Below are 26311 nucleotides of genomic sequence, written 5' to 3' on the forward strand. Positions count from 1 at the left end.
TAATATTTTACAGTGCCTAGCAGAGTGTCTTACATGTGATAATTCAATAAATATTTTTCTTGTTATAGGTACTTGTGCTTTGTTATAATTAAAAACATGCTTTTATGCACTCCTTTTTTAAATTAGCTTTAAGCTACACCAGAGTCCTCAAAAAGGCTTTGAAATAAGGATTGTGGTCAATTTCCTAGATTAGATATTGATGAATGAGCAAACCACCCTCTTTCAAGAGAGATCAGTTATGCCACTTCTGTGTCATTTAAATGGAAACAGTCCAACAAAATAGCATAATACTGTGTCAATATTTTTCATTTCTTTTTTTAAAACCAAGCAAACCTTCATACTTACAGAACAGTAATTCTTAATCTTTGTGGGCTCACAGACCATTTTGGTAAGTCAAAAGTGTCAATAGACAAGTTACTACTATATTGCCCTCCTGAATTCTTGAAATAAACAGGAGGAATAAGGTTTTGAAGAAATTCCAGTAAAGTACTTAACTCATTATTGACTCATGCCAGGAACAAAAATAAGGCCATTTTCATGTTATAAACATGAATATAGTAACCTTCATTTGTCCAAAATAGTCAGCTATCTACATTCTCCTCTTTGTACCTTTCTAACAAGAGGTCATCCAGTATTTATTTATCCTAATGAGGAACTTCCAGTATGCTCCCTAGTGTTAGATCACATTGAACCTAGCGTCCTTCATATCTGTAAAAGGTAATCAATTTATGAATAAAATCATCTTGTATTTTCATGACATTTTATAATGTTGATCTATTCATTTAATTTTAACAATATAGGTAGGATGATACTGATCTACTTTCTGAATTAATGACTTTTAAATGATCGTAAGTATAGCATTAGTAGCAACAATATTTTATTCTAGTCAACAATTTCAAGGGTATTGGGTATGGCATGCATTTCATAAGCCTGTCAGTGAAACTCTTCAAGTAACTGCAACGGACTATTTCTCAACCATTTTGGACAAATGGAGTTCATTTTATTCAGAGAGATCAACTTGAGGATTATCTGGAAGACCCCTGAGTACGTATATTGACAATCACAGTTTTAGGGTGACAATATTATTTTTGTCTTCCTCTTTAATAAGACAGATGAAATGGAATTGTTTTTATGCTTTTCCTTGTTCAAATCCTTGGTTTAAGGTAAAACTCTCATTTTCCTGACATCATGTTTGCTTAGAAATGATTTACATGTTGCTTAATACAGTGAATGTTGAATAAGGAATTAGTGCTTACCACATTTAATGCTTATCGAAATATGTAGAAATCTGTTTATTTGAGGGACAACGACATTCCAATCTGTCTTTTGTAATCTTTGCAAATACTCTAGCAAACAGTAGGGGGAGTTCAAACTCTAGTATGAAGGTAAGATACCTTCTAGTCCAAACCACTTGTAGAGCAACACAGCTATGTTTAAGACAGAATAGCTTGTGATGCTATTTTTTAAAGACCTGAAAACGTAACGTCCTTCCGTCTCCCAAAGGTTGTCACAATAAATGTTGCCTGAAAAATGGTATCGCTTTTTAATGGCACCTTTTGAATTTTCCTTTCATACGAAAGAAACCAGCCGAGTTAGATATCATTTTACTGTGCCATTCCCAGGGCTACATCTGTGAAAAATATAGCTACTTCCAATACAGTGATAAGCTGAATGACCGTTTTTCATTTCTGAAATTAAACACTGATCGCAGTCTGAGGGTAAATGAATGAAAGCTCAGGATGACACAATGGAGAGTGAGTTAGCACTGAAAAAGCTTCTAGACCAGGGACCAGCCAAACCACAACAAATGTGGTCTGCTCACTGCTTTTAAAGGAAGTTTTATTGGAAAACATCCATGCTCATTCTTTTATGTACTGTACTGTGTATTGTCTATGGCTGCGTTCTCACAATGGCAGAATGGAGAAGTTGCAACATAGACCTGGCTGAAAATCTTTACCATCTGACCTTTTACAGAAAAAGTGTGCCACCCTTGGTCTAGATATTTAATGAAGCCCTGGACAAAATATTTATTCTTCTCTTTTAAAAATTCTAGTTTTTGATATCATACATTAAAAAGACTCGCTTCAAATTTTACTGGTGAGGAAGACAAAACAATGGATTTTGAAATACATTCCATCTGAAACTAGGAAAACAAATCAGGGAGAAAGAAAAAATCAACACACAATTTTGATTTCTTTTAGTTACAAAAATCACAAACACATTTTTTTCCATCTGCTCAAAATTAAAAAGACAACCAGCTCCTTTTTTTCTTTTCTTTTCTTTTTTTAACAAAGATAACAAGTATAAAAATCTAGTCATAAACAGCCTTCAAAGTACAATTAAAAACCAACTAGAGGGACCCATCTTTTGGAGGGTTAGTGAGTTCGGGATTAAAACACTTAAATTACCGCCATGTTGTTGATGTCACAATGGCTGCAGTGATGAGGAAGTGTGCAGCAGATGTAATAGCTAATTCCATTCTGTCGCCATCCCAACTGAACTTTACTCTTTAGGACACAAGAACTTGTAAATGTCTCCTTGACACTCTGAGCACAGATGTCTTCATCCCATATGAAAAGAGGCAGTTTCTATGGCAATACTGGTTAAGTGCCTATCATGCTGCACTAATATAGTGCAAAAATGTGCCTTCCATATAGCAAAAAAGATGCAGGCAACCAGTTTGAAAATTAGAGAAAGTAGAAACATACTGTATTAACACAAGCAAATTAGTTTTCCAGACAATAACCACTATAAAATACTGAACTTGAGGACTCTTCTAAGGTACTAGTACCTGTCCAGCATTTGTAGTTTGGAGAGAGACAAGAATTAAGTCTTATAAAAGTGTCTTTGCCTCTGAAATGCAGGTCAATGAAACTATCATCAATCACCAGGATGCTGAATTTATTCAGTGGGTTTTCTGCTCAGTTTAGAGTTTATCTTTATTCACCGTTAAAATTGCTTATTAACAAGTACATAATCTGACATAATGTGTATCAACTGAGTATACATGTTGTTATGTTTGACTATAGTAGTGTAGAGATCTTGGTATAAACTCTTCATGCGAAAATGTTACTATGGTTAACTGCAGACAGAGGCTTGCATCAGGCATCCTAACTGGCCAATCCCACCACCGTATTTTAGAGATGAAAGTGAATTATCAGTTGGTAGATTTCAGAAAGATCACATGAAACTCTCAGAATGCAGCATGTATTCAACTAAATCTCCTAGAATTCTCAAGGCTGATGGTTTCTGTGTAAGTGGTACTGTCTTGATATCTCCAGTGGCACTGTGATTTTCACTCTTAATGATGATCTTTTAAGAAGTTACAATGTATTTTAATCCATACAGTTTGAATAGCTTTGTGGCCTCTGGATATCTACAGCAAAGGTAGAAAGCTGAGACTGGTTGTTGCAGGATAAGTTATGGTTTACATGTCTGCATCTCCATCGTAGGCTAAGGTTAAAGGTTTCAGTCGGTTGTTTTGCCTTCTTTGGGGTTTCTTTGGCTTTTTGCTGTAAAGAAAAAAAAATCATTAAAATTGGGAGAAAGAAAACATTCAATTGCAATTTTTATTGTTTTAAATGAAAAAACTGGAAACATTGGTAAACCTAAATTGCTTAATTGCCTACACTGCCTAAATTCAACCTTAAAATTTGATTTTCTGGTTTTTTAATTTCTCTGTTTAATGCTCTGAATAAACTTGAAACAGAACCCTTCAAATATTTTATTATCCTGTAAAAGATGAATTGTTTAAATGGTATTCCTCTAGTACTAACAATGAAAATAATGTTATAGTATAATCATTTATATTTGTCCATAAACTTTTATAAATAACACAATTTATAATTAATGTTTTAAGAGATAGTTGAATTGGGTATTACCATAATATCTTCCTCAGTAGTAATTCAATATAAAAATCTACAGTTCATCATAAGTATACAAAGTAATGTTTGCTTATAGAACGAAGGAGAACACACTTGAGAAGATGACCTGGGGCAGCTCTGGCTCATCTTCAGAAATTAAATGGATCACATTTGGTAGTTTTTAGATTATCTAAGACTAAAGCCATGCTTATTCAGAAATTCAGATGAACACTAATGTGGAATACTTATTTGAGACATTAGATTGCTGTTCTTGGTTATGGCCAGTTGAAAGTGTTTGCTCTGAAATAGAGATCCCCTTAGATTTTGAAATATTTAAACACTCACCAAGCTAGATATATCATGGAGACAATGAAGATGAGTAACACAAATGCCCCAGCTGCTACACCATAAACCCAGGTCTTTAGTCTCCCATCTAAGAAGAATGGATATTAGTCATTAATTTACATTAGTCTGGTATATATATGACAGTCTTTAACCACAACCAATGACCAGTCACATATGACCAAGTCCTTTCAAAACTCAAAATGAATTATTGCTTAGGCATAATTAATGATTAATGCAAAGCTGCTATAGTTAGTTAGATGGTCCTTCATTAAAGATAAATTATCAATGAAAATTGAATTGAAAAGCAATGAAGTTTGAATTCAAGTTCAGATTTCAAGGTAACAGGCCTACATTTCTGCTGCTGCTTATCTGAATTTTCTTTTAAACCCAATATATGTGTAATGCTAATATAAACATTTTCTTCTGATTTTCATTCTATCTTTAGAATGGCAATTGTGAGAAAAGAAGAAAAAATAATGCAATTTCAAGAAAGTCCTACAACTTTGAGTTAATGCTGACAGGTATCTCAGTGTAAACTTTGTCATTTAAATATTTTTTCCAGATGAATTGATAGTAAATATATTTAACATTTTTGGAATTAATAATCCTTTATCTAGTTTATACTTAGAGTGTGCTTTAAAACTGATTTGACAATATCCTTTGTAAAAACAGCCAAGTTTGATTAACATATAAAAGGATCTCTAAATAAATTTTTTCTACCTTTTCTATTGTATGGAATCAGGACAGGAATTTTTCTTTTCTTCCAGTTTTATGATAGGAACTTTTAAAATTTGGTTTTCTGGTCTCATTCACTTTGAACTTCTCAGTTTTATATTCTGAATAAACTTCAAACGAGTGATACTATTAATGACTTTGCCTAACCTAACTTGATCCTCACACCAACATATATTTTCTGTTGCACACATACAGCTAAACATATGATTTTAGAATTAAAATATAGATTGGGCAAACTGACTCCACAGAGACTCTGGTTTATGCAATATATTTGGAAGGCATCAAAAGCAAATTAGTACTATGAATTTTTTTTTGTGCCTAGAGCTGGATCAATTAGGGGTTCACTTGTTGGAAACAAACTAAGTTTATATTCTAAATACGCTTTTTTTTTTTCTCAATTCTAAAGATTTATAAAATTTGAGTCTGGGTTCAAAATCGAAAGAGCTCTATTGGGTTTATTTGCCCTGAGAGAAATTCAACGAATATTTTTGGGTTTCTCATAAACCAAGAGCAAGGTCTAACTGTATGTTCTTAAAACATGTACCTTTTTAATATATTAAAATGTTCACTTTAGGAAAACTATATATTAAATGAAAAATGACAATAATAATATTCTCTCTTTAAAAATCAGTTTTGATGTGCGGAGATCTGCTTGGATTTTTGGTCAGGGTCAAGACTGCAAATGGCCATTTGCTGGTCCGCTGTCCTGGACACTGAGAGGAAGAGTTTCCCACGCTTACAGAAACAGGTCAGCTTCATATTTAACCACATCATCACAGGGATGATGTGGTTAAATATGAATCACCCAAATATTGAACATACTTAAAAAAAAAATTCTCAATAGTGATTCACCAGTAAGGGAAAGTGTTTTGACTAAATGCATTAAAAATGTGCTGGCTATGCAAATCGCTTCCTTCCTTTCTCATGTTTCTAACGGAGTCAGGGAGTAGTTTATGCCTGGCTTTGCCTGGAGATTTCCTTCGGTCATGAACTAGTCATCCCTCTAGGGTGTGAGAAAAAGTGTCATGATCTTAGTTACCATATAGCTCTTGCAGCACATTTTTAAGCACGAGCTTAGTTCTAGGGCTAAGCATATGGTTGAATCAACGGCAGAGAGAAAATGTACAGAGTAAGGATAGCATCTGATGAGGCTTCAAGCTTTTGTCTGTATGGGCTTCAAGTCCATTGCTAGATACATTACGAGCTGTCTGTTGAATATGACAGGTGTCTGGTCAGTCTCCAAGTTTAGACTGTCCCATCTAGACAGGAAGGCTCCATCCCTGCCCCCGTTTATCTGGTGCTAGTATAGATTCTGAGTATTTGAGTGTGCCAGCTCTAAGGGCTGGTAGAAATTGGTCTGGCTGCCAAGTATCTCCTGCATTGCTGATCTTCCTGTTTAAGGTTCAAATATTTAACACTCTGTGGCGAAATGGAAAATTCTTTAATGTCTTTATAGTTTTATTTGTTCGAGTTCTGAATGACAACACTTTTCTCCTAATATTTTCATTGTTAGATTTCTTTGTTCAATGTGAAAATAATTACACTTCTAAATTTAGGACCGAAATTAAAATAAATAATATCAATCCTAAAAGTTTTCTCAGAAGTACTCATTTTTCTGAATTTTCAGCATGAGTGCTTTTTTCATAATAGTAGAAAATTATAATTTATGGCAGTATCATAACATAAATGACTATACATAAAATAATTAACTCATATGAAAATGCTTGCTCGTTTTTTTAATCCTTTGGCATTGGTTAAATATATAGCTAAAGAATTCTACATCAACACTGTCTAGTCACTTCACCTGGCCCAAATGGCTGTAGAAACCAGGTCCTTCCCCGTCCTGCTGGGTTACTGGAGGGTTGGGTTGGATGTACTGCCCGACTGGTTTTCACATCTCCTCTTTTGTCCTCCACAGTGGGTATCACCACCACGGGGATAAGTGTGCATTGCTCAAGTGTACCATTGGAAGACATGACTTCAGTGTACCCTTCTTCACAACTGCACATCCTCGTCTGCAGGAGAACAAGACTTATACTGCACATGCAAGGTGATCTTTATAAGCATAACAGACCTGACTTGAAGAGCAGGCTTTAAAGAAATATTGTTCTGGGAATTTACTTCATGTAATTTCTGTCATAACTACGTAAAAAAGAACACACTTTTTGTCCCTTTACAGACTTATTGTAACAGTAGAGGCAAGTGCATTCAGAATTGTTTATAGTGATAAAAGGAGAGGTCCCAAAATAGAATTTTTATGCCTCAAGACATGCTTTTCTGGGGTTGGGGAATGGATTGTACCAGAGGCAGTGGGGTGACAAATGATGAAGCTGGCTTGCCTACTCTAATGAATTCACACATACCTCGCTACAGTACGAGTGGGGTTGACTACACGGTGGATTACAAGACCTGTCAGCATCAGGCTGGCGCACCACCAAGCAGCCCCCTGCAGAACAGAAAATCATATTTTGACAAGTAGCATCTCTTGCAATGATTAAAAATACATCATTGTTGTAGACTTGTCTTTGAATCCTGAACCACCTTGGGAATCCCACAGACTTTTCTGAGGGCAGCTGACTGAAATATTTGGTTGACCTTGACCACTGTATTTAGGATCTCGAGGCTCTTCTTATTCAGAGGAGACAGCATAGTACCTGCCACTCAGCAGGTGCTCGATAAGCACCTGTTGAATGGATGATTTTATAGTTGCTACTCTGAAAACACTAATTGCCTGCAAGCTATTTATCATAGTTTCTGAGACCAAGTCCAACACTAAAAAGCAGATTTAATATTCTTTTAAAATTCTTTCTTGGTTATTCAAATAAATAGTTTTCATGTTAAGATGTCCCTTTAATTCATGTGACTATCTTGTATATGTATTTTTCTTTCTTTTTTTTTTTTTTTTGCGGTACGCGGGCCTCTCACTGTTGTGGCCTCTCTCGCTGCGGAGCACAGGCTCCGGACGCGCAGGCTCAGCGGCCATGGCTTACGGGCCCAGCCGTTCTGCGGCATGTGGGATCCTCCCGGACCAGGGCACGAACCCACGTCCCCCGCACCGGCAGGCGGGCTCTCAACCACTGCTCCATCAGGGAAGCCCTGTACATGTATTTTTTATAATACATATTTCTTTTTGAGAAAATCACTAATTCAGGATATTTTTAGGGTATAAGAAAACAAAGGCAGCTATAAGTGTATGTCTGCACTATTGTTTTAACTTGTCATTGCAGCTCTCTGTTTAGTCTTCTTCTTTCTTCCTTCAAGTACAGTACCAGCTGTGCTGAAGTTGTTATAATGAAGTTTCAAGACAAGAACAGATGTCATACAGAAACAGTATTGGTGGCATGGAAAGAACTGATAGTTTGAAACCATACTTGTTCAACTTAGAATTTTAGCAAAGCAAGATTTTTCCTTTATTTGTGGAATTGATGATCCTCTTGGAATCTAATCAAAGGTACCTATTAATTCCTTGCCTTATCTCTCTATATTATAAACAAAATATTCACAGAAAAATTGTTATGGAAAAGCAGTTAGTCATTGCAAGGCAGTTGCAGTTACATGGCCATATTGAAGTTATCATCATTAAACATATGAAGACAAAGTAAAGCAGCATCTTGAGTTTCTTATAAGGACAACTATTCATAAAATTAAAGCAATCAATCAAGCCAGATAATATACTTTACATGCTTGTCTATTTCTCATAAAGAATCTCATCTCTCCTAAAAGATGGAAGAAGAATGCATACAGAGTTTATCACAAATCAATCATTTACACATTTTTTGGGGGGGGATATAAAACAGCATTAGAAGGGAATAAATACATGGGATACTTATATAGAAAAGAAGTTGAAAATATGATTTCTACAGGTAAGTCTTTTAAAATTTGACTTACCTTTGCATTGGGGAATAGCCCCAATTCCAGTGTGAAAAGAGCTTTTAACATGTAGAAGAAAAGGCAGACAACTATTATTTGCATCCATATTTGGGAAAAATAAACACTGAAAACTGATAGGATCCTCTGGGGAAGCTGTAAAATACCCTCTGAAGAGTTTAAAGAAGAATGTAGACATTCATTTTCAACAGCTGAGTTGAGTGGACCACCTCTATAATGCCTTTGGGTTCAGAAAGCCTATGCTTCTCTTCCCAGAACTCTGTCTCCCCCTGTTGCCTCGGAGAGTGGTGTGCTTGGAACAGATTTTTCTTCCAGAAAATAACAGTGTGAGAGAGCAAAGCGTTTCTTGGTAGGTGTCTTTTCTTTGTTATAGATGTATCCACTGGGAGTTGCTATTATCAAGTGTTTCTTAACACAGATTTCTCATGTCTAAAATCTTATCTTCACAAGAATACAATCTGACATCCTGCTCTAGCTTTCATAAGGAAGAAATTAGTAATTAGGTTTCAATAAATCCAGGTAATTTAAAATTCAATATAAAAACTTATGCTTTCCAAAAAGCATATCGACCCCTGCTCCTATCATCTTACTGTAGATATTACAGTTAAATTTATAAATGGACATTACTCAAAGGCAACAAAATGCACATTACTTTTTCTCCCTGCCAGAGGGTCAAAACAATGGCAGCAAGTCAGCAGGTCCCCCTGTTAACTGTCAATACTCAGGCTGCTGCTATGCTATGGAGATGCCTATAGATTAGATCTCTACAAATACATTGTTTAAGAAGAGACATTAGATCTTTGGGTACATGGGCCTGAGGCTGAGGTTCTGTTCTGACCCTGGTTTCTTTGTAGAAAATTTGCAGGGTGGTTCACTCCATGTCTGGAGCCAGTTTTCTTCCCTCTTCAAAGGGTCTTTGGGATCCCTTGCATTTACTGGACTCAGATAAGGAAACTTCAGTAACTGTGGATTACAGTAGATCTTGGGGGTATATTTGGGTCAAAGGAGATTCAAAAAAAGTTTTCATTTGGATTTCTTCTTTCAATGTACAATGATTTTTGACTTGGGACAGAGTAGGTAGATTGGCTGCTCATATGCTCTGGGCTTGAGTTTTACCAATAGGTCTTCTATATTAATGAATAAAAAACTATAAATCATAGATTCCTGAATTTAAGCAAAATATTTGGATTTGTGTCATCATATTCTCTTGGCAATATTTTTGGACTGCATGTATATTGCCTTTAAGGCACAGAAACAGAGTCAACAAAATATTGACTTTCTTAGCATGTAAGAAGTAAGTTATTAATATATAAGATTTCTAGGAAAAACAATCTGAGAATTATTTACTTATAATCATTTATTAGAATTAGACAGTATTTTAAGTAAATTATAGCAGCAATGTCTAAAATGGCTGGGTGAGGGAGAATTTAATTGAAACATTAAACAGTAAAATAATTTGTCATTGGTCATTAGGTGCACAGCTCAGGTGTCGTGAACCCAACCACGTGTGGAATACTCGAAGAATATCTTTGTTTTCTTAATTATTTTCTTTAACCAATTACATGTGTGTTACAGTAAGACTTTCAAAAAACAAAGAAATGGGAGGTTTACCTGTTACATTTATACCATCTGATCTCTGACACCAGACTGTTCGGGAAGAGCCCTTCCAAGCACTAGCCATCCATTTATACTCGTAACACTGTCCATCTGCAGGAACACAATTAACAGAGGCATTCTATAGGCCAGTGGAACAATCATGGAGATAGGGTATTAATAAAATATTTATAAACAATTGGAAAGGGATGAGAAGTCCATCCTGAATGATTCAAATGTCAAGTTATCCAGAAGTTGCCATATAAATGTTACAAAATTCCAGATACATACCTAAATTCCAACTAATTTTCTAGAAGTCTGCTGTCATACTATCTAATGTGAACCTGGATTTTCAATTTAATTTTATGTTTATTTGAAGTATTATAAAATATCCAACATACAGACAAGGACAGAGAATAATTTAAAAAATATTCAATTACCCATCATTCAATTTTAACTAATATTACCATTTAGTCATATTTGCTTTATTTTTGGTTGTTGATGAGTAAAAAACGTAACAAATAAACTTGAAGTTCTATTATATTGCTTCCTGATCTGATCTCCCTCTTTGTTTCTCCAGCAATGCCCAGTCTTCTGAAGTAGATACATGCATTTCTGTGACATGTTTTTAATTCTTTTAATATAAATAGAATGTAAGTATAAATATATACAACCTATAAATTACTTATAGAATTTTTAGGTTTTTTTTTTGGTCTGTGTTGGGTCTTCGTTGCTGCACGTGGGCTTTCTCTAGTTGTGGTAAACAGGGGCTACTCTTCATTGCAGTGCGCAGGCTTCTCTTGTTGCAGAGCACAGGCTCTAGGCATGTGGGCTTCAGTAGTTGCAGAGCGTGGGCTCAGTAGTTGTGGCGCACGGGCTTAGCTGCTCTGCAGCATGTGGGATCTTCCCGAACCCCAGGGGTCGAACCCATATCCCCTGCATTGACAGGCGGATTCTTAACCACCGTGCCACCAGGGAAGTCCTTTAGGCAGTCTTAAAATTTAAAAAGTATCATACTGATACAAATGATACATACATCTTTTTGAAACTTAATAGTCAATGTTATATGTAACATAAAATGTTATAAATGAAATATTTCTATGTGATTTTTTTAATGCAGACATAGTCAATTTATTTTAACTGCTACATAGAATTCCATGGTACTATCTACTACAATTTATTTAGCTATTTCCTCTATGGGTGGACTTTTAGGTTGTTTTCAACTTATGCTTTTATAACAGTGCCTCAGTGGTCAGTCTTGCGCAAGTCTCCTGGTGCTTCTTCAAGGTAAATATTTAGAAGGGAAATTTCTGGGTATCATTGTAGGGATAGCTGAAACTTTACTAAATACAGCTTATTCTTTTCTTTAAAAGGTGACAGTTTACATACCCACCAGCACTGAATAAGAGTTACTATTACTCTAAACCCTCACAAATATTTATAAATTCCAGATTTAAATTTCTTGTCAGTCTTGTGGGTGTGGAAAGCTATCCTGTCATTTTTAACTTGTAGTTGATTACCAAAGCTATTAAACAGTGAGAAACATGTTTGGGACATTTAGATTTCCTCTTGTGAATTGCTTATGTATATCTTTTGGCTCCCCCCACCCCTTTTATTCTACTGAAATCTATGCCTTTTCATATTGGGTTGTGGGAATTTTTTATTCTAGAATAACAATTCTCAAATTATGGTCCAGGGACCAGGGAAGACTTTGACATTCTTTCAGAGTACGTGTGTGATGATTTTCCCCTTTAACTACACACCTGGGTAAGTAAGGCTGGATTTTCTTCATATACATAAACTAAACTAAGATGGCAATAGACTGAATGCAGAAGCACAGAAGAGAAGCCAGCTGTCTTCTGTAAACCAGATGTTAAGCCAGAGATTTGAAAAAGTGTAAAACGAGACAATGACTGTCATTAAAGTTATTTTCTTTTTGTTTTGGAAAATAGTTATTTTTCAGGAAATATTTATGGTAACAAATTGATTTATGATTGTTTTAAATAAATTATCAAATATTTTAAAACATCAGTTGTCATTTTTTAATATGAAAAATTTTGATATATATAACTCACAGAGAAAAGCAGTTTGGGGTACTCAGCAATTTTACAAGTACGAAATTGTCTTGGAATGCTGAAAAGATTTAGGATAGTTGTTCTAGACACTAATTCCTTAAAATTGACTTCACAAATATCTTTTCTAAGTCTGTGGCTTGTCCGGTAACTTTGTTTATAATCTATTTTACAGTGTAGAAGATTCAAATTTTGATTTAAAAGAATTTTTGTTTTTCATTTTTGTTTGTGATTTTGGTGTTGTATTGGGGAGATTTTCGTCATCTTCTTTTTCTACCCAACTTTGCTTTATTTCTTAAGATTTCACAATAAATGGGAGTTGTCTGTTTCTTTAAATTTTAATGAAACTCATAATTAAAGCCATTTAGGTTTTAGTGTGTGTGCATGTGTGAGAATATTTGATAGACCTGTGTTTTTAATAGTTGCAGAATCTATGGTTTAGCTTCTCTATTACTCTTGATAGATAACATTCTAAATTGTTGTCAAGTTTTTACATTTATTAGCAACATTTTTTCATAGAATTACATTCTAAATTGTTGTCAAGTTTTTACATTTATTAGCAACATTTTTTCATAGAATTATATTTTTAAACACTGTCTTATTATTAGTAGTAATTTTGTCCTTGTTTTTTCTTCATTGATTTTGCATGAGGTGGTCTATTTTGTTTGGTCAAAAAAACAAGCTACTGGCTTTGTTGATTATCTTGTTTATTTGTTTTCTATCTCATTGAATTTGTATTTATCAGTACTGTATACACTCTATTTCCCTTTTTTTTTTAAATTGGGTTGAAAGTCTAGCTCTTTTTATTTATTTGTTTATTTTAATTTAATTTAATTTTTTTGCGGTATGCGGGCCTCTCAGTGTTGTGGCCTCTCCTGTTGCGGAGCACAGGCTCGGGACACGCGCAGGCTCAGCGGCCATGGCTCACGGGCCCAGCCGCTCCGTGGCATGTGGGATCTTCCCGGACCGGGGCACGAACCTGTGTCCCCTGCATCAGCAGGCGGACTCTCAACCACTGCACTACCAGGGAAGCCTGAAAGTCTAGCTCTTATTAAACTTTTCTCCCTCCTATATAAGAATGTAAAGCTTCAAATTACCTTCCAAGAACTTCTGTGCTGCATCCTGCATAACATTTGATATGTAATGCTCTAGAAATGTAGCTTTCGGTTTTCACTTCTGTGTGGGCATGGGGAGAATTTCTTGGCAATTTTTACTGATTCCTAATTTTACTTCATTGTCATTTCAGGGTAAACAATTCTTTTTCTTTTCTTGGGAATTATTTCATTTATTGTAACCTCTGACCTTTCTCTCCTTTACCTACCCAGGAATATGAAATCTGGTTGGTAAATTTGGGAAGACTTAACTAAGAAGGTAGATAATTCTATAATTCTTGGGTTAAGGCATCTAGCTCAATTGGCTTTCATTCTAAGCACTGTTCTCCAACATTCTAAGCTTTCTTCAACTTTTCAGCAATGTAGATGTTATTTTGGCTCCTATTTGCTAATATATGTCATACTCAGTTGCTTCAGAACACAAGCAGGAATGAGAGGGTTGTTTGTTGAGCAAGACATTCTCCACTAGATAACAATTCTCTTTTTTTCATTTAGATTTCTTCTGTGTTCCCAAACTAGAACATTTTAATGCTCTGTGGTTCTTGTGAATGTCATCTATTGCTTATATTGGGTGCATGGCTCTATGTGTATGTACACATATACACACAGACATATAAAGATGTATTTTTATATATGCTGTATGTCAAATTTAGACTAATCCTTACCAATACTTAGATTTATCAATTTCTGAGAATATAGTAAAATATCTCATTTTGCAGTTGCTTTGTAATTTTTCTTTCTCTCTTTTGATTTAAATAAATTGAGGATATTCTTACATTCACACATCATCAGGGTTGCTACAGGTGTACAAATAACTTGCTCCTAATCATCTCAGCCTTCTTTAGCTCATAAAACTTGGAAATATTTTTACAATATTTCATTTATGAAGGGTGGCAAGACTTTTAGTCTCTAAATATTTAGAATTCAGAATCATACCCTGAATTCTCAACTTTAAGTGATATCTTAGCAAATTTGCTTATTCAACAGAAAATTTTATATCTTATACTTTTGCTTATCAACACAAAACTAAAATAAATAGATTTCATGAATGGTAGCACTCACCATCACATGATTTTGTTTCTAACATCTGCTCTGGGCACAGATGTTGATTCTCTAGCTCTTGTATAATCACTGCTCTGGAACGGACCTGTATTCCACCAAAACCTAGGTCCTCACCATTCACACAGGTCAGCTGACACATGCTCCAGGAAGACCACTCCTTCAAATAACAGTCACCTGCAAAACACAAGTTTGTAGTTTATACTCATACCCATAAAGAATAGCCAGCCAGATTATCATTTTATGTTTAACCCGACTGAGCAGTGTTTTTAGGTATGCCAGTCATTCATGATATTTGTAAGATTTGTATAAGTATTTAATATTTGCAAGTTTGTATGTGGTTTTGTAAGTTTGTATTAATAGTGTTATTTTCTGAGTGGATGTTACTGAGTATAGCATATGTGCTGCTTAATGTGTTATTTAAGGCTTGTGTTTCCTTATTAATTTTCTGTCTGGATGATCTGTCCATTGGTGTAACTGTGGTGTAAAAGTCCTCCACTATTATTTTGTTACTGTTGATTTCCCCTTTTATGGCTGTTAGCATTTGCCTTATATATTGAGGTGCTCCTATGTTGGGTGCATAAATATTTACAATTGTTATATCTTCTTCTTGGCTTGATCCCTTGATCATTATGTAGTGTCCTTCTTTGTCTCTTTTAATAGTCTTTATTTTAAAGTCTGTTTTGTCTGATATGAGTATTGCTACTCCAGCTTTCTTTTGATTTCCATTTGCATGGAATATCTTTTTCCATCCCTTCACTTTCAGTCTGTATGTGTCCCTCGGTCTGAAGTGGTTTGGATTAAATGCTGTGACCAAAAGACATAGACGGACCGAATGGATATAAAAACAAGACCCAAATATATGCTGTCTGTAGAGACCCAGCCATAAAAAGAACAAAATAATGCGATTTGCAGTGACATGGACAGACCTAGAGATTCGTCATAGTGAGTGAAGTAAGTCAGAGAAAGACGAATATATGACATTGCTTATATGTGGAATCTAAAAAAATGGTACAAATGAACCTATTTACAAAACAGAAATAGAGTCACAGATACACACTACTATATATAAAATAGATAAGTAATACGAACTTACTGTGTAGCACAGTAACTCTACTCAGTGCTCTGTACTGACCTATATGGGAATAGAATCTAAAAAAGAGTGGATATATGTATATGTTTAACTGACTCAGTTTGCTGTACAGCAGAAACTAGCAAAACATTGTAAATCAACTATACTCTAATAAAAATTTAAAAAAAAAAGAGGAAAAAAAGCCAGTATGGCACTGGCACAAAAACAAAACTATTGATCAATGGAATAGGATAGAAACCCCAGAAATAAACCAACGCACCTATGGTCAACTAAGGTATGACAAAGGAGTCAAGGATATACAATGGAGAAAAGACAGTCTCTTCAATAAGTGGTGCTGGGTAAACCAGACAGCTATGTGTAAATGAATAAAATTAGAACATTCTCAAATACCATACACAAAAATAAACTCAAAATGGATTAAATGTAAGACCAGACACTATAAAACGCTTAGAGGAAAACATAGGCAGAACACTCTATGACATAAATCGCAGCAAGATCTGTTTGGATCTACCTCCTAGAGAAATGGAAATAAAAACAAAAATAAACAAATGGGCCCTAATGAAACTTAGAAGCTTTTGCACAGCAAAGGAAGCCATCAACAAAACGAAAAGACAACCCACAGAATGGGAGAAAATACTTGCAAACAATGCAACTGACAAGGTCAGCTCCAAAATATACAAACAGCTCATGCAGCTCAATATCAAACAAACAAACGAACACCCCCCCCCCAAAAAAACAACAACAACAGAATTAAAGAATGGGCAGAAGATTTAAATAAGACATTTCTCCAAAGAAGACATAAAGGTGACCAAGAAGCACATGAAAAGATGCTCCACATTGCTAATTATTAGAGAAATGAACTTCAAAACCATTCCTGGGCATATATCCAGAGAAAACCATAATCCGTAAAGATACATGCACCCAAATGTTCATTGCAGCACAAATATCATATGATATCACTTATATGTGGAATCTAAAAAAATGATACAAATGAAGTTATCTACAAAACAGACGTCAAAAACAAATTTATGGTTATCAAAGGAAAAAGGTGAGGGGGAGGGATAAATTAGAAGTTTGGGATTAACATATACATAGTACCATATATAAAATAGATAAAGACCTACTGTACAGCACAGGGAACTCTACTTATATTTTGTAATAATCTATATGGGAAAAGAATCTGAGAAAGACCATATATATATACACACACACACACACACACACACACATCTGAATCACTATGCCGTACACCTGAAACTAACACAATATTGCCAATCAACTACACTCCAATATAAAATGAAAATTTAAAAAGATAGGCAATTCACTTCCAATCTTGTTCTTTTCTAGCCCACCAATACACTGTTGCCCCTATATCTTTCTTAAGGCCACAGGGTCATGCTTGACACTGAGGTTATTTTGACCTTCTATCTACCCTAAAGTCCTCTGCATCAAGCCCAAATTTCTAATCATTAACTTATCACTTCCTGCTATTTATTTCTAAACTACTTGATATACGTTTGCTTTCTACATTTTCCTGCTTGTACCTCTGTGTCCAACACTGAATCAGAATTTCTTTCATTCAAAATTTTCTTCCATAATACTATTTTTTCTCACTCTTGAATGGTAATTTATCTAGGGGTAGAATTTTAGCTATTATATCTAATAGCTAATATATTTTAGCTAATATATCTAGGGGTAGAATTTTCATACTCTCCCTGTCAAGCAGCCTAAGGCCTTAATTTTCATTCTTTGCAGAAGTTAAAACTCGAGGGGGGTGAGTGTCAACAGAGGCCACGTAGGAGAACTGGACTTCACCCCCACCTGGCAGTAAGGAGCAGTGCCCCCCTTCATCCACGCTACAGTGTCTAGCTGTTGGCACAGATATTACTGAAAGAGAAGACTGTTGACATCTCTTAACTTAAACTTATACATGCAACCCCTTCTCCACCCCGGTCCTGGTAAGGAATGGCCAAAGTACGAATTCTGTTTTGCTGTTGTTACCTGGGCAAGGCTGGGTGCAGGTTTCCTCAAGAACCACTTTTTTATTACCATCTATAATGGGTTCGATATCAGTACAGAATTCTTCATCCACTACCTTGCTGAAATCATCAGCTGACCCATCACTCACTACACAAGAAATATTCCTTGTTCTGGTCCCTTCGCCACACTGGGCATCCTGAAATGGAGGAAAAAATAATTAGGAAAAAAAAATAATTCATTGGTTAGCTTATCGCTTACAGTCATCTCTGCACCATTGATTTTGATTTATGAGCAGTTAAAGGAACATTTGAAACCCTAGGGAAGAGGTCCTATAGGGCAGTAGCTATAAAGCATAGCATGAACAATTTATTTGTTTTCTAGCCAAAGACAGGCAAATAAATTTTCATTAAAATGAATCAGTCTCCAAATGGTTTTAAAATACAGGACAGGGAGTGCTTGTTATCGAAACTAATTAAACAGTTATGAAATGGCAAGGTACCTAAAATCTTTAACAGGAAACATGCTATCTGTAAGCTCTGCAAATATTTCTGAAACCAAGTCTCTCCAGATAAAGAATACACACTTCCGTACAACTTTTTGAGATTGGTTACCTGCACTTGGCATGCAGACCACTGGCTGTATTGCCACCGATAACAGGGCTTCACTGGGCAAGGCTTAGACTGTTCCATCAGGGCAGGGCATGGTCTTCCATCACCCTGAAAGGGCTGGGTTACTGTTCTTCTTCGGATCATTTTTCCTTTAAGAGATACAAAGTGGTGCAACCTCAGTGATACACTACAATTGTGCAAGCATATATCTTTTTTTTTTTTTTTTTGGTGGTATGCGGGCCTCTCACTGCTGTGGCCTCTCCCGCTGCAGAGCACAGGCTCCAGACGTGCAGGCTCAGCGGCCATGGCTCACAGGCCCAGCCGCTCCACGGCATGCGGGATCCTCCCGGACCGGAGCACGAACCCGCATCCCCTGCATCGGCAGGCGGACTCCCAACTACCGCGCCACCAGGGAAGCCCAAGCACATATCTTACTGGGAGAAGGCGTCAAAGACATTTCTTCCGAAATTAGAGGAACAAGTAAGGCTTAGATGTTTTGGAAAGAAAGATACCCTGATTCAACCTTTCTGCAGATTATTTGATATGACTTAAAGCAAGAGGGACATTTTATTTCATATTCCTTGATCATCAGTCTAATGCCAAATAAAGCACAAACAAACCTGTGAGGCCACATGTTTGAGAACATTCTGACCAAGGAGACCAGTCAGAAAGCTGACAGTTCACAGGACATTCCACCATGCAGGACGTGTTCATCTGCCAGTTCTTCTCCAGGCCGAGCTGAAAGGATAGAGGTAGATCTATTTGTACTGACAGGAAGGCATGACCACAGTGCAGTGTTGATGGAAGGAAGAAGGAAGGGCAAGATTGGAGCGGGGATGAGAGGAGAGGAGAGGAGAGGAGAGGAAGAATAAGCAATATGCATAATAAAATAAAAAGATGTCTGCAGGACAAAGACCCAAACTGTTAAAAATATAAAGTGGCTCAATCCAGGAGAGTGGGAGCAAAAGGAACAGGATGAACAGAGGAGCCCATTTACTCAATATACTTATATATATATATAGTTGAATTTTTTATATAAAAAGTGAAAAAAGGAAGATTTAATCTCCAAATTAGTTGAATTTCCCTAAAGGAGGAATAAATAGGTGGAAGCACAAATATTTTCTATTAGTTAAAAAGCAAGAATATCATCACTATACAAATATATAATTGTATTTGGGGGATATTATTTATTTTTACATGTGCATGTCAAACTGAAAAAAGAGCGAGGTTAAAGACCAATTGCCACTCAAAACCAAAAATATAATGTACTAAAATAATATAAAATAGTTTTAAAGTAAGCTACCTCTCTCAAAAGGAGGGGTGGGTCACTAGAATTTTTATTATGAATATTTTATATACATTTATTATTTTTTAAAAAAGATTTTCTCTTCCAGAACTGATCTCAGGAGCTAACTGTGCTGTAATTGTTATTTTGGCATTAGTCTCTCATCAGATAATAATGTTGTGCATTTTACTGCATTAAGTAGCATTACTTAAGTATTCTACGTTTAAAATGAAGGATGAGATTTCAAACTCATCCACTGTATATTCAAACATTTAAAAAGTCAAAGGTACAAAGTGGCATTGAAATAGAAAAAATAAGGCTTCTTAGGAAAGTGCAATTTTTTAAATTAGTCATCCTTGGGGATTTTCAAGACCTTTTTTATTTCTGCATGAAAGTAAGTTTATAGTGTCTAATTTATAGAACAGAAAATGGCAAAAGAAAGTTTTTCTGAAATGTTATGTTGCGGTTCAAGTAGAACTCTTGGCTCTAAGTTATGCACTGAGAGAGGACCAGATCGACGATTTATGTACCAGATCCCTCTGTAAACACTCTCATTATATTCTCCATCAGTAATACTTGACAAAGCTGAGTATTTGGTATGAAAACTTTTACCATATCACTTAATTTAAAATTAAATTAAATCACTTATAATCACTGGAGATTAGAAGTTTTAAGGTGATACGATAAAAATGATGTGTTAAATTTAAGGTACCTAATAGTTTCATGGAGAAAGGTTTTGAATCACAGAATTCAACTACTACTGGTTTATTTATTTTGCTAGAGGGTTAAAAAGGATGTCTGTTTACAGATACTTTGGGTACCCAGTAGTAAGACATTTCAATTCTGTACTATTTTTTCTCTTAAATTTGTTGTAGCTTCTTTTTCTCCTCTCTCTGTATCTATCTATCTATCTATCTATCTGTCTATCTACCCTATCATCTATCTAATCTATCATTTATCTAAACATATGTTCAGGGATAAAAGAATAGGAAAGGAGAAACCAGTTATTAGGTATCTGGTGAATTAATGTCTGAAAAACATCAAAGACAAAAGTGCTATATAAATGCTGGATGGATTTAACCCTAATTTTCCTCTTTGTTGGACAGTAATGCCATTTTTCTTTTGGGCTGTTAGAGAAACAGCAAGAGTTAGCTACTGCTATTACACTCAATTCAGGGTTTGCACATGTATTAGTAGGTAGGCAATCTCCTGTTAAAAAAGATAGCCAGCTTTTCTCAGGGCTGTTATTTAAGTCTACTGCTTTTTAGGGTGGATAAAATGGGATATGAGTTGTTTAATCCAATTCCTGCAGAGAGTAGCACTGCTCTCCCTGAACACAGGGTTTACTAAAATGTTATGATTTGAATCCCTGTCATCACAGTATTCAAACATTATAATATTTGTACATAAAAGTAAATTTATCTAGGCTCCTGGATACTTAAAATTATTTCTCAGGTTTTTACCCACTTTATTTCACTTAAGAAATAAAAGGCCCTATTTATATCTTTGTCCTGTAGTCATGAGATATTTAAAAACTGGTCTTGTATGATTTGGGTTTAGCTTTCTAAAAGCTCTCAGAGCTATTAATAGTTATCTCATTCTGACCCAGGAGGACACTTACATGTGCATTTGCAAAAAAAGAGACATATTAACCACGTAGAGGTAGACCACAGAAAGCTCTCCAGCCTGTATATAACTATAATAACATTCATTAATAATAATGTTATTTTTATAATGGTCACATCACTTCGATGTTATTAGTTTCAAAGCCAGACTGATTCAGGTATAAAATTTCTGATGAAATCTAAAGCAGTAATTGACTAAGTTATGTTATAAGATGACAGAGCAATTTATTAACTCAACAATTTGTTTTCAGCACACTTGGGAGCTCTGTTCCCATGGACAGAGATACAGATAGTTAAATTAGGTCCACATGATAATATCAAAGATATCAAATGGATTAAAATACTTCCATCTTGAGTTTTCCCTTAGGAGTTTGAATAATTTACCACGAGCTTATAATAACCCCTAGAATGTGTACACAGACGTCATGGTCCCAAGTCTACTGAACCCTAATGAGGTTATAAGTTCCTCCCGGGTGTTGCAGGTCTGTGGAGGCTGTTGCTTATCTTGGTTCATGTTTAACCCAGTGGCCTCGGATGCAGGAGGAGTCAAAATCTGTCAGGAATGTGAGTGCCCTTTTGGTCTGGAAACCAGACAAAATAATCAAAACCCAAAGTGTAGCTTCATGAATACTACCGAAGGACAACAACTATGTTTTCTCGCGTTTCCTAAGGTCATATTAGAAATGATAACATTACTTTTGTAAATTGGAGAATTAACAGTTACAATTCTCTGTACCTAAAAGACACTAATGGCAGACTCTATTCCTTTGTTTGAACTTCAAGCTCTCTCTTATCCAGACCTGAGTCTTAGACTCTCACAGCTGGGTATTAGGTCCTAATATCAAAATCTGCTACCGAACCACATGTGATCAGTGTTTTGCAACAGAGAGAATAAATGATGGCTCTTGGCAGGTGTCCCAGGCAACACAAAATTCATATGAAATTACAAAAGATGATGAGTAGTCTGATTAAGATTTATTGCTTTTATTCACCTTGATTACTTATTGTTCCCCGAGCATTTCTTTCAGAATAGGCTAATTAGCATACCTTTGGGCTCCAAGCAGAACAAAATACAGGAAATTATGTGTAGAAATCAGTAGTGTTGGACAGTGTCTCTTTTCAAGAGAGTGTTTAGCAGCCTCTGAATAGTGCCGAAAACATCTGCTGGCAACGAGCTGCATAAAGCGCTGGTCAGGTCACTTGGCTCAGCATGAATTGAAATTATTAGGGAAGAATTTACTCGCAAAGACATAACAAAGCATCCCCTCACCTCTTCACAATATTTCAGGTTAACCGACTTGCCATCACTTCGAACACAATCCAGCATCCTCGTTTTCATGCCATTTCCACAAACTGCCTTCTCACTCAGCTGGCACGTACTCCAGTCTGGAAGGAAGGGAGCATATCAGAACAGAAGGCTATGCATGAACCGGATTTCAAATGAAACTCGGATGACCTGAATCCCATATTTAATTCACAACTGCTTCCTAAGCCCCGCAATCAATCATCCCACACGCAGAGCGTATGGGCCCCGGCTTTGAACATATCTGGAGTCAAATGGAAATGCTGGCGTTGCACATCGCTACAGGGACTATTCCTGAGGCAGATGTCTCCCTGACAATCTTGCTAGCTAGCTGTTTGGTGATACTGTAGAAATGGCTGTGGCCTGCAGATCAAATGTCATTTAAAAACTTTTCTCCTAACGAAAGCAGAAATTTACATTTCAACATTTTTGTTTAAGCAAAATAATCATAATTTTAATGGCTCGTACTTTAGGTAGTTATATCCAAATAACCCTGTCTTTCACTTACTGTCCGTACTGTAGAATACTGTAAAATGTATGCTTATTTATTTCAAAATCACTTTGGCCATATTTATTTAATTCCCTTTATTATATGTCTTTTGCAAAATAATTCTTTCTTTCCAGGGTAACGTAGCATGCCCCAGAGAACTGTGATTTCATTGTGTCATGAAAGGAAACTGAAAAGAAAAACCAAAAGAAGCAAAAAGTCAATCTGACTGCTGTGTGTCACTGTACAGTCTCTGGGGTTTATTTTGGTGTGAAAATTACTTGGGAAAAGTTCCAGAGTAAGCTTCAGTGTTGCCCTAAGTCATACAAACCATGAAAGTCTTCTTTCCTAGAGTATATGCCTTGATGGTGTGAGATGAGGGTTTGGGAAAGAAATGGAATTTAGATTAAGCCTTTTTTTTCTTAAAAAACCCTCATCTATCTTTTTTCTCCTATACCTTTGATAATATTTATATCTCTGAAATGTTTATATTCTCTTCACGCACTTCTTGGCAAGCTTAAGATTGCTGATGTCTTTACAGCAGACTAATCATGCCTATGAACTGCCCCCACGGAAAGAACTGTTGTCCCAGTATTCACAGTGATTAAACACATTCTGAAGAAGAAAGACATCTTTCAATAAACTGATACCCATGGGAAGATATACCTTTTATGTGCACCTTCTGAAAGTGGGAGGGTGGCTTAAATAGGAACCCTTAGACTATTCTCCGTCTGCCTTAAGAGCTAATGTTTGTGTGATCATTTCATTCTCTATTTTGATGTTTATGAAAAATAAGGCAGATAAATATTTCTTTCAGTTAATACGGAATTATTTCTGGGAGAGGAAGCAGCATGTCCAAAAGGCACGCAGATGGAGTTGACCAACACTTCCGGAAATGCTGCTGAGCTGACAGACGTGGGATTTGGCCTTTAACTCTATAAGGAGATGACTATTCACATACCTGTTACATTATAATCATAGTGGAAGCAGTTTTTGTTCAGGTTACAGGGTTCCTTCTCAACAGCATCAGGGCAGGCTCTTCCTTCATCAGCAGGTTGTCTGATGGGATCAGCTGACCTTTGCCGGAAACTGTTTTGATTGCAAGGCTGACAAATAATATAACTCCTCAGAAAGGTGAATACTCAGCCACACAAGAGCTAATGTATTAGGGAGAGCACTGGAGCAAGAGCTAGAACCTTTGGGACACTGGCTAACTTTGTTACAATCTCATAACACCTCACTTTCTTCATTTATAAAATCAAGGTGCTGGATGAGTTTCTGATGTTCCAGCTAGCTCTAAGATGCTGGGAACAGGGAATGTTGTCTGCCATTCCAGTACACAAAGAATGTTGCCTGCTGTCTCAGTTCTACAATGATCAAGGCACCAGCCACTGCAGCTCCTGCAGGTGATGTGCCCTAAGCGAAACAGGATGGAAGAAAAGAGGTAGCATTCTGTGCTTTGGATACTGACCCAAGACAGTTAAGATACATGTCTAAGGAATGATTTCAATGAGCCCAGATTCTTGCATCTTCCTATACACAGGAAAGCACTAAAGTCAATAACTAGAGATGTCTGTTTTAGTGATTAGCAGTAATCTTTTGATGTCTGACTGTATGTTCTTTCCCAGCAAAAAACTCCTGTTTATCCTGGCTCCTCCTTTACCTTTTCAGAGCAGTTCCTCAGAGCTATCTAAAAGGTTGTCTCCCAGGCTATAATCCTCAGTAAGATCCCCGAATAAAGCTTAACTTGCAACTTTTAAGCTGTGTGTGTTTCTTCAGTCGACAATGCTTAAGGGATGTGTCTAACCTGAAAAGGTGTCTGCACCCCCTTGTTTATTGCAGCACTATTTACAATAGCCAGGATATGGAAAAAACCGAAGTGTCCATCAATGGATGAATGGATAAATAAGTTGTAGTATAATTATACAGTGGAATATTATTCAGCCATAAAAAATGAGGATTTCTGCAATTTGTGACAACATGGATAGACCCTGAAGGCATTACGCTAAGTGAAATGTCAGAGATAAACAAATACTGTTTGATCTCACTTATATGTGCAATCTAAAAAACAAAAGAAAAAACAAAACTCATAGAAAAAGAGATCAGACTTACAGTTACCAGAAGTGGGGGTAGGAGAGAAGGGAGAATTGGAGGAAAGTGGTCAAAAGGTACACATTTCCAGTTATAAGATAATAAGTAGTAGGGATGTAATGTACAACATGATGACTGTAGCTAACACTGCTGTATGCTATACAGGAAAGTTGTTAAGAGACTAAATCTTAACAGTTCTCATCACAAGCAGAAAATTCTTTTCCTTTATTCTTCTTTCTTTTCATCATACCTATTTGAGAAGATGGATGCTACTGAACCTATTGCGGTAATCATTTCACAATATATGTAGATCAAACCATCATGCTCTATGCCTTAAACATACAATGATGTCTGTCAATTATTTCTCAGTAAAACTGGGAGAAGAAGAGCCTATGTGTCGAATATTAATAGATACATCACATCATCCACACACAAACACATACATATGGTCATATTAATTACTGTAGAATACTAATAACTAACAATACTAATAATACTAATACTAATAACTACTAATAACTAATACAGAAATTATAATCTATCTGTTTATCTAATATAGTTGACAGGACCTGAAAAATGGTTTTAAGGGTGAACTTTAAATAACTAGTTATATACAACCTTTATTTTCCTAATGTGTACACATATATGCACACAAACACAACTTAGCACGAATTAAAAAGACTGGTTGCCATTCTCCTACTGGTACAGTCTTGTTTTGAAAACATTTGGTTACTAAGATCAGAAACAGTAACTTCAAATCTGATGCTATGGAATTAAATAGAATAGAAAATCATTTGCATATGCTTGTGAAACAGCTGATTCTTTTTTTTTTTTTTTTCCTTCGGTTCGCGGGCCCCTCACTGTTGTGGCCTCTCCCGTTGCAGAGCACAGGCTCCGGACGCGCAGGCTCAGCGGCCATGGCTCACCGGCCCAGCCGCTCCGCGGCCTGTGGGATTCTCCCGGACCGGGGCACGAACCCTTGTTCCCTGCATCAGCAGGTGGACTCTCAACCACAGCGCCACCAGGGAAGCCCGAAACAGATGATGCTTAATTGCAATTTAACCTGTATCCAAGTCAACTGCCAGCCCTGTTTTGCTCCTGCTCTATCAGTTGGCTGCTAATCAGCATCTTTAATAATGTTAACACTGAAATAGAAAATTAATTTCTCCTTG

The 26311-nt window shown here is 36.1% G+C and overlaps 1 protein-coding gene across 1 annotated transcript in view; it reads right to left on the reverse strand.

The window, feature by feature from the left end:
- Window positions 1–1880: 1880 nt before the first annotated feature.
- Window positions 1881–26311, reverse strand: part of THSD7A (thrombospondin type 1 domain containing 7A) — a gene marked incomplete at its 5' end in the record, with an annotated part of 452331 nt that continues 427900 nt past the window's right edge. Inside the window, 11 exons of the mRNA XM_082661757.1 lie at window positions 1881–3512; window positions 4209–4296; window positions 6748–6958; window positions 7307–7389; window positions 10443–10538; window positions 14671–14844; window positions 17762–17936; window positions 18352–18497; window positions 18969–19086; window positions 22529–22644; window positions 24010–24154. Coding sequence (XP_082517883.1) covers window positions 3428–3512; window positions 4209–4296; window positions 6748–6958; window positions 7307–7389; window positions 10443–10538; window positions 14671–14844; window positions 17762–17936; window positions 18352–18497; window positions 18969–19086; window positions 22529–22644; window positions 24010–24154 — 1437 coding nt within the window. The 3' untranslated portion in view covers window positions 1881–3427. The remainder of the gene's footprint in view (window positions 3513–4208; window positions 4297–6747; window positions 6959–7306; window positions 7390–10442; window positions 10539–14670; window positions 14845–17761; window positions 17937–18351; window positions 18498–18968; window positions 19087–22528; window positions 22645–24009; window positions 24155–26311) is intronic.

Source organism: Grampus griseus (genome assembly GCF_964374135.1).
Source record: "Grampus griseus genome assembly, chromosome: 9".
Classification (NCBI taxonomy): Eukaryota; Metazoa; Chordata; class Mammalia; order Artiodactyla; family Delphinidae; genus Grampus; species Grampus griseus.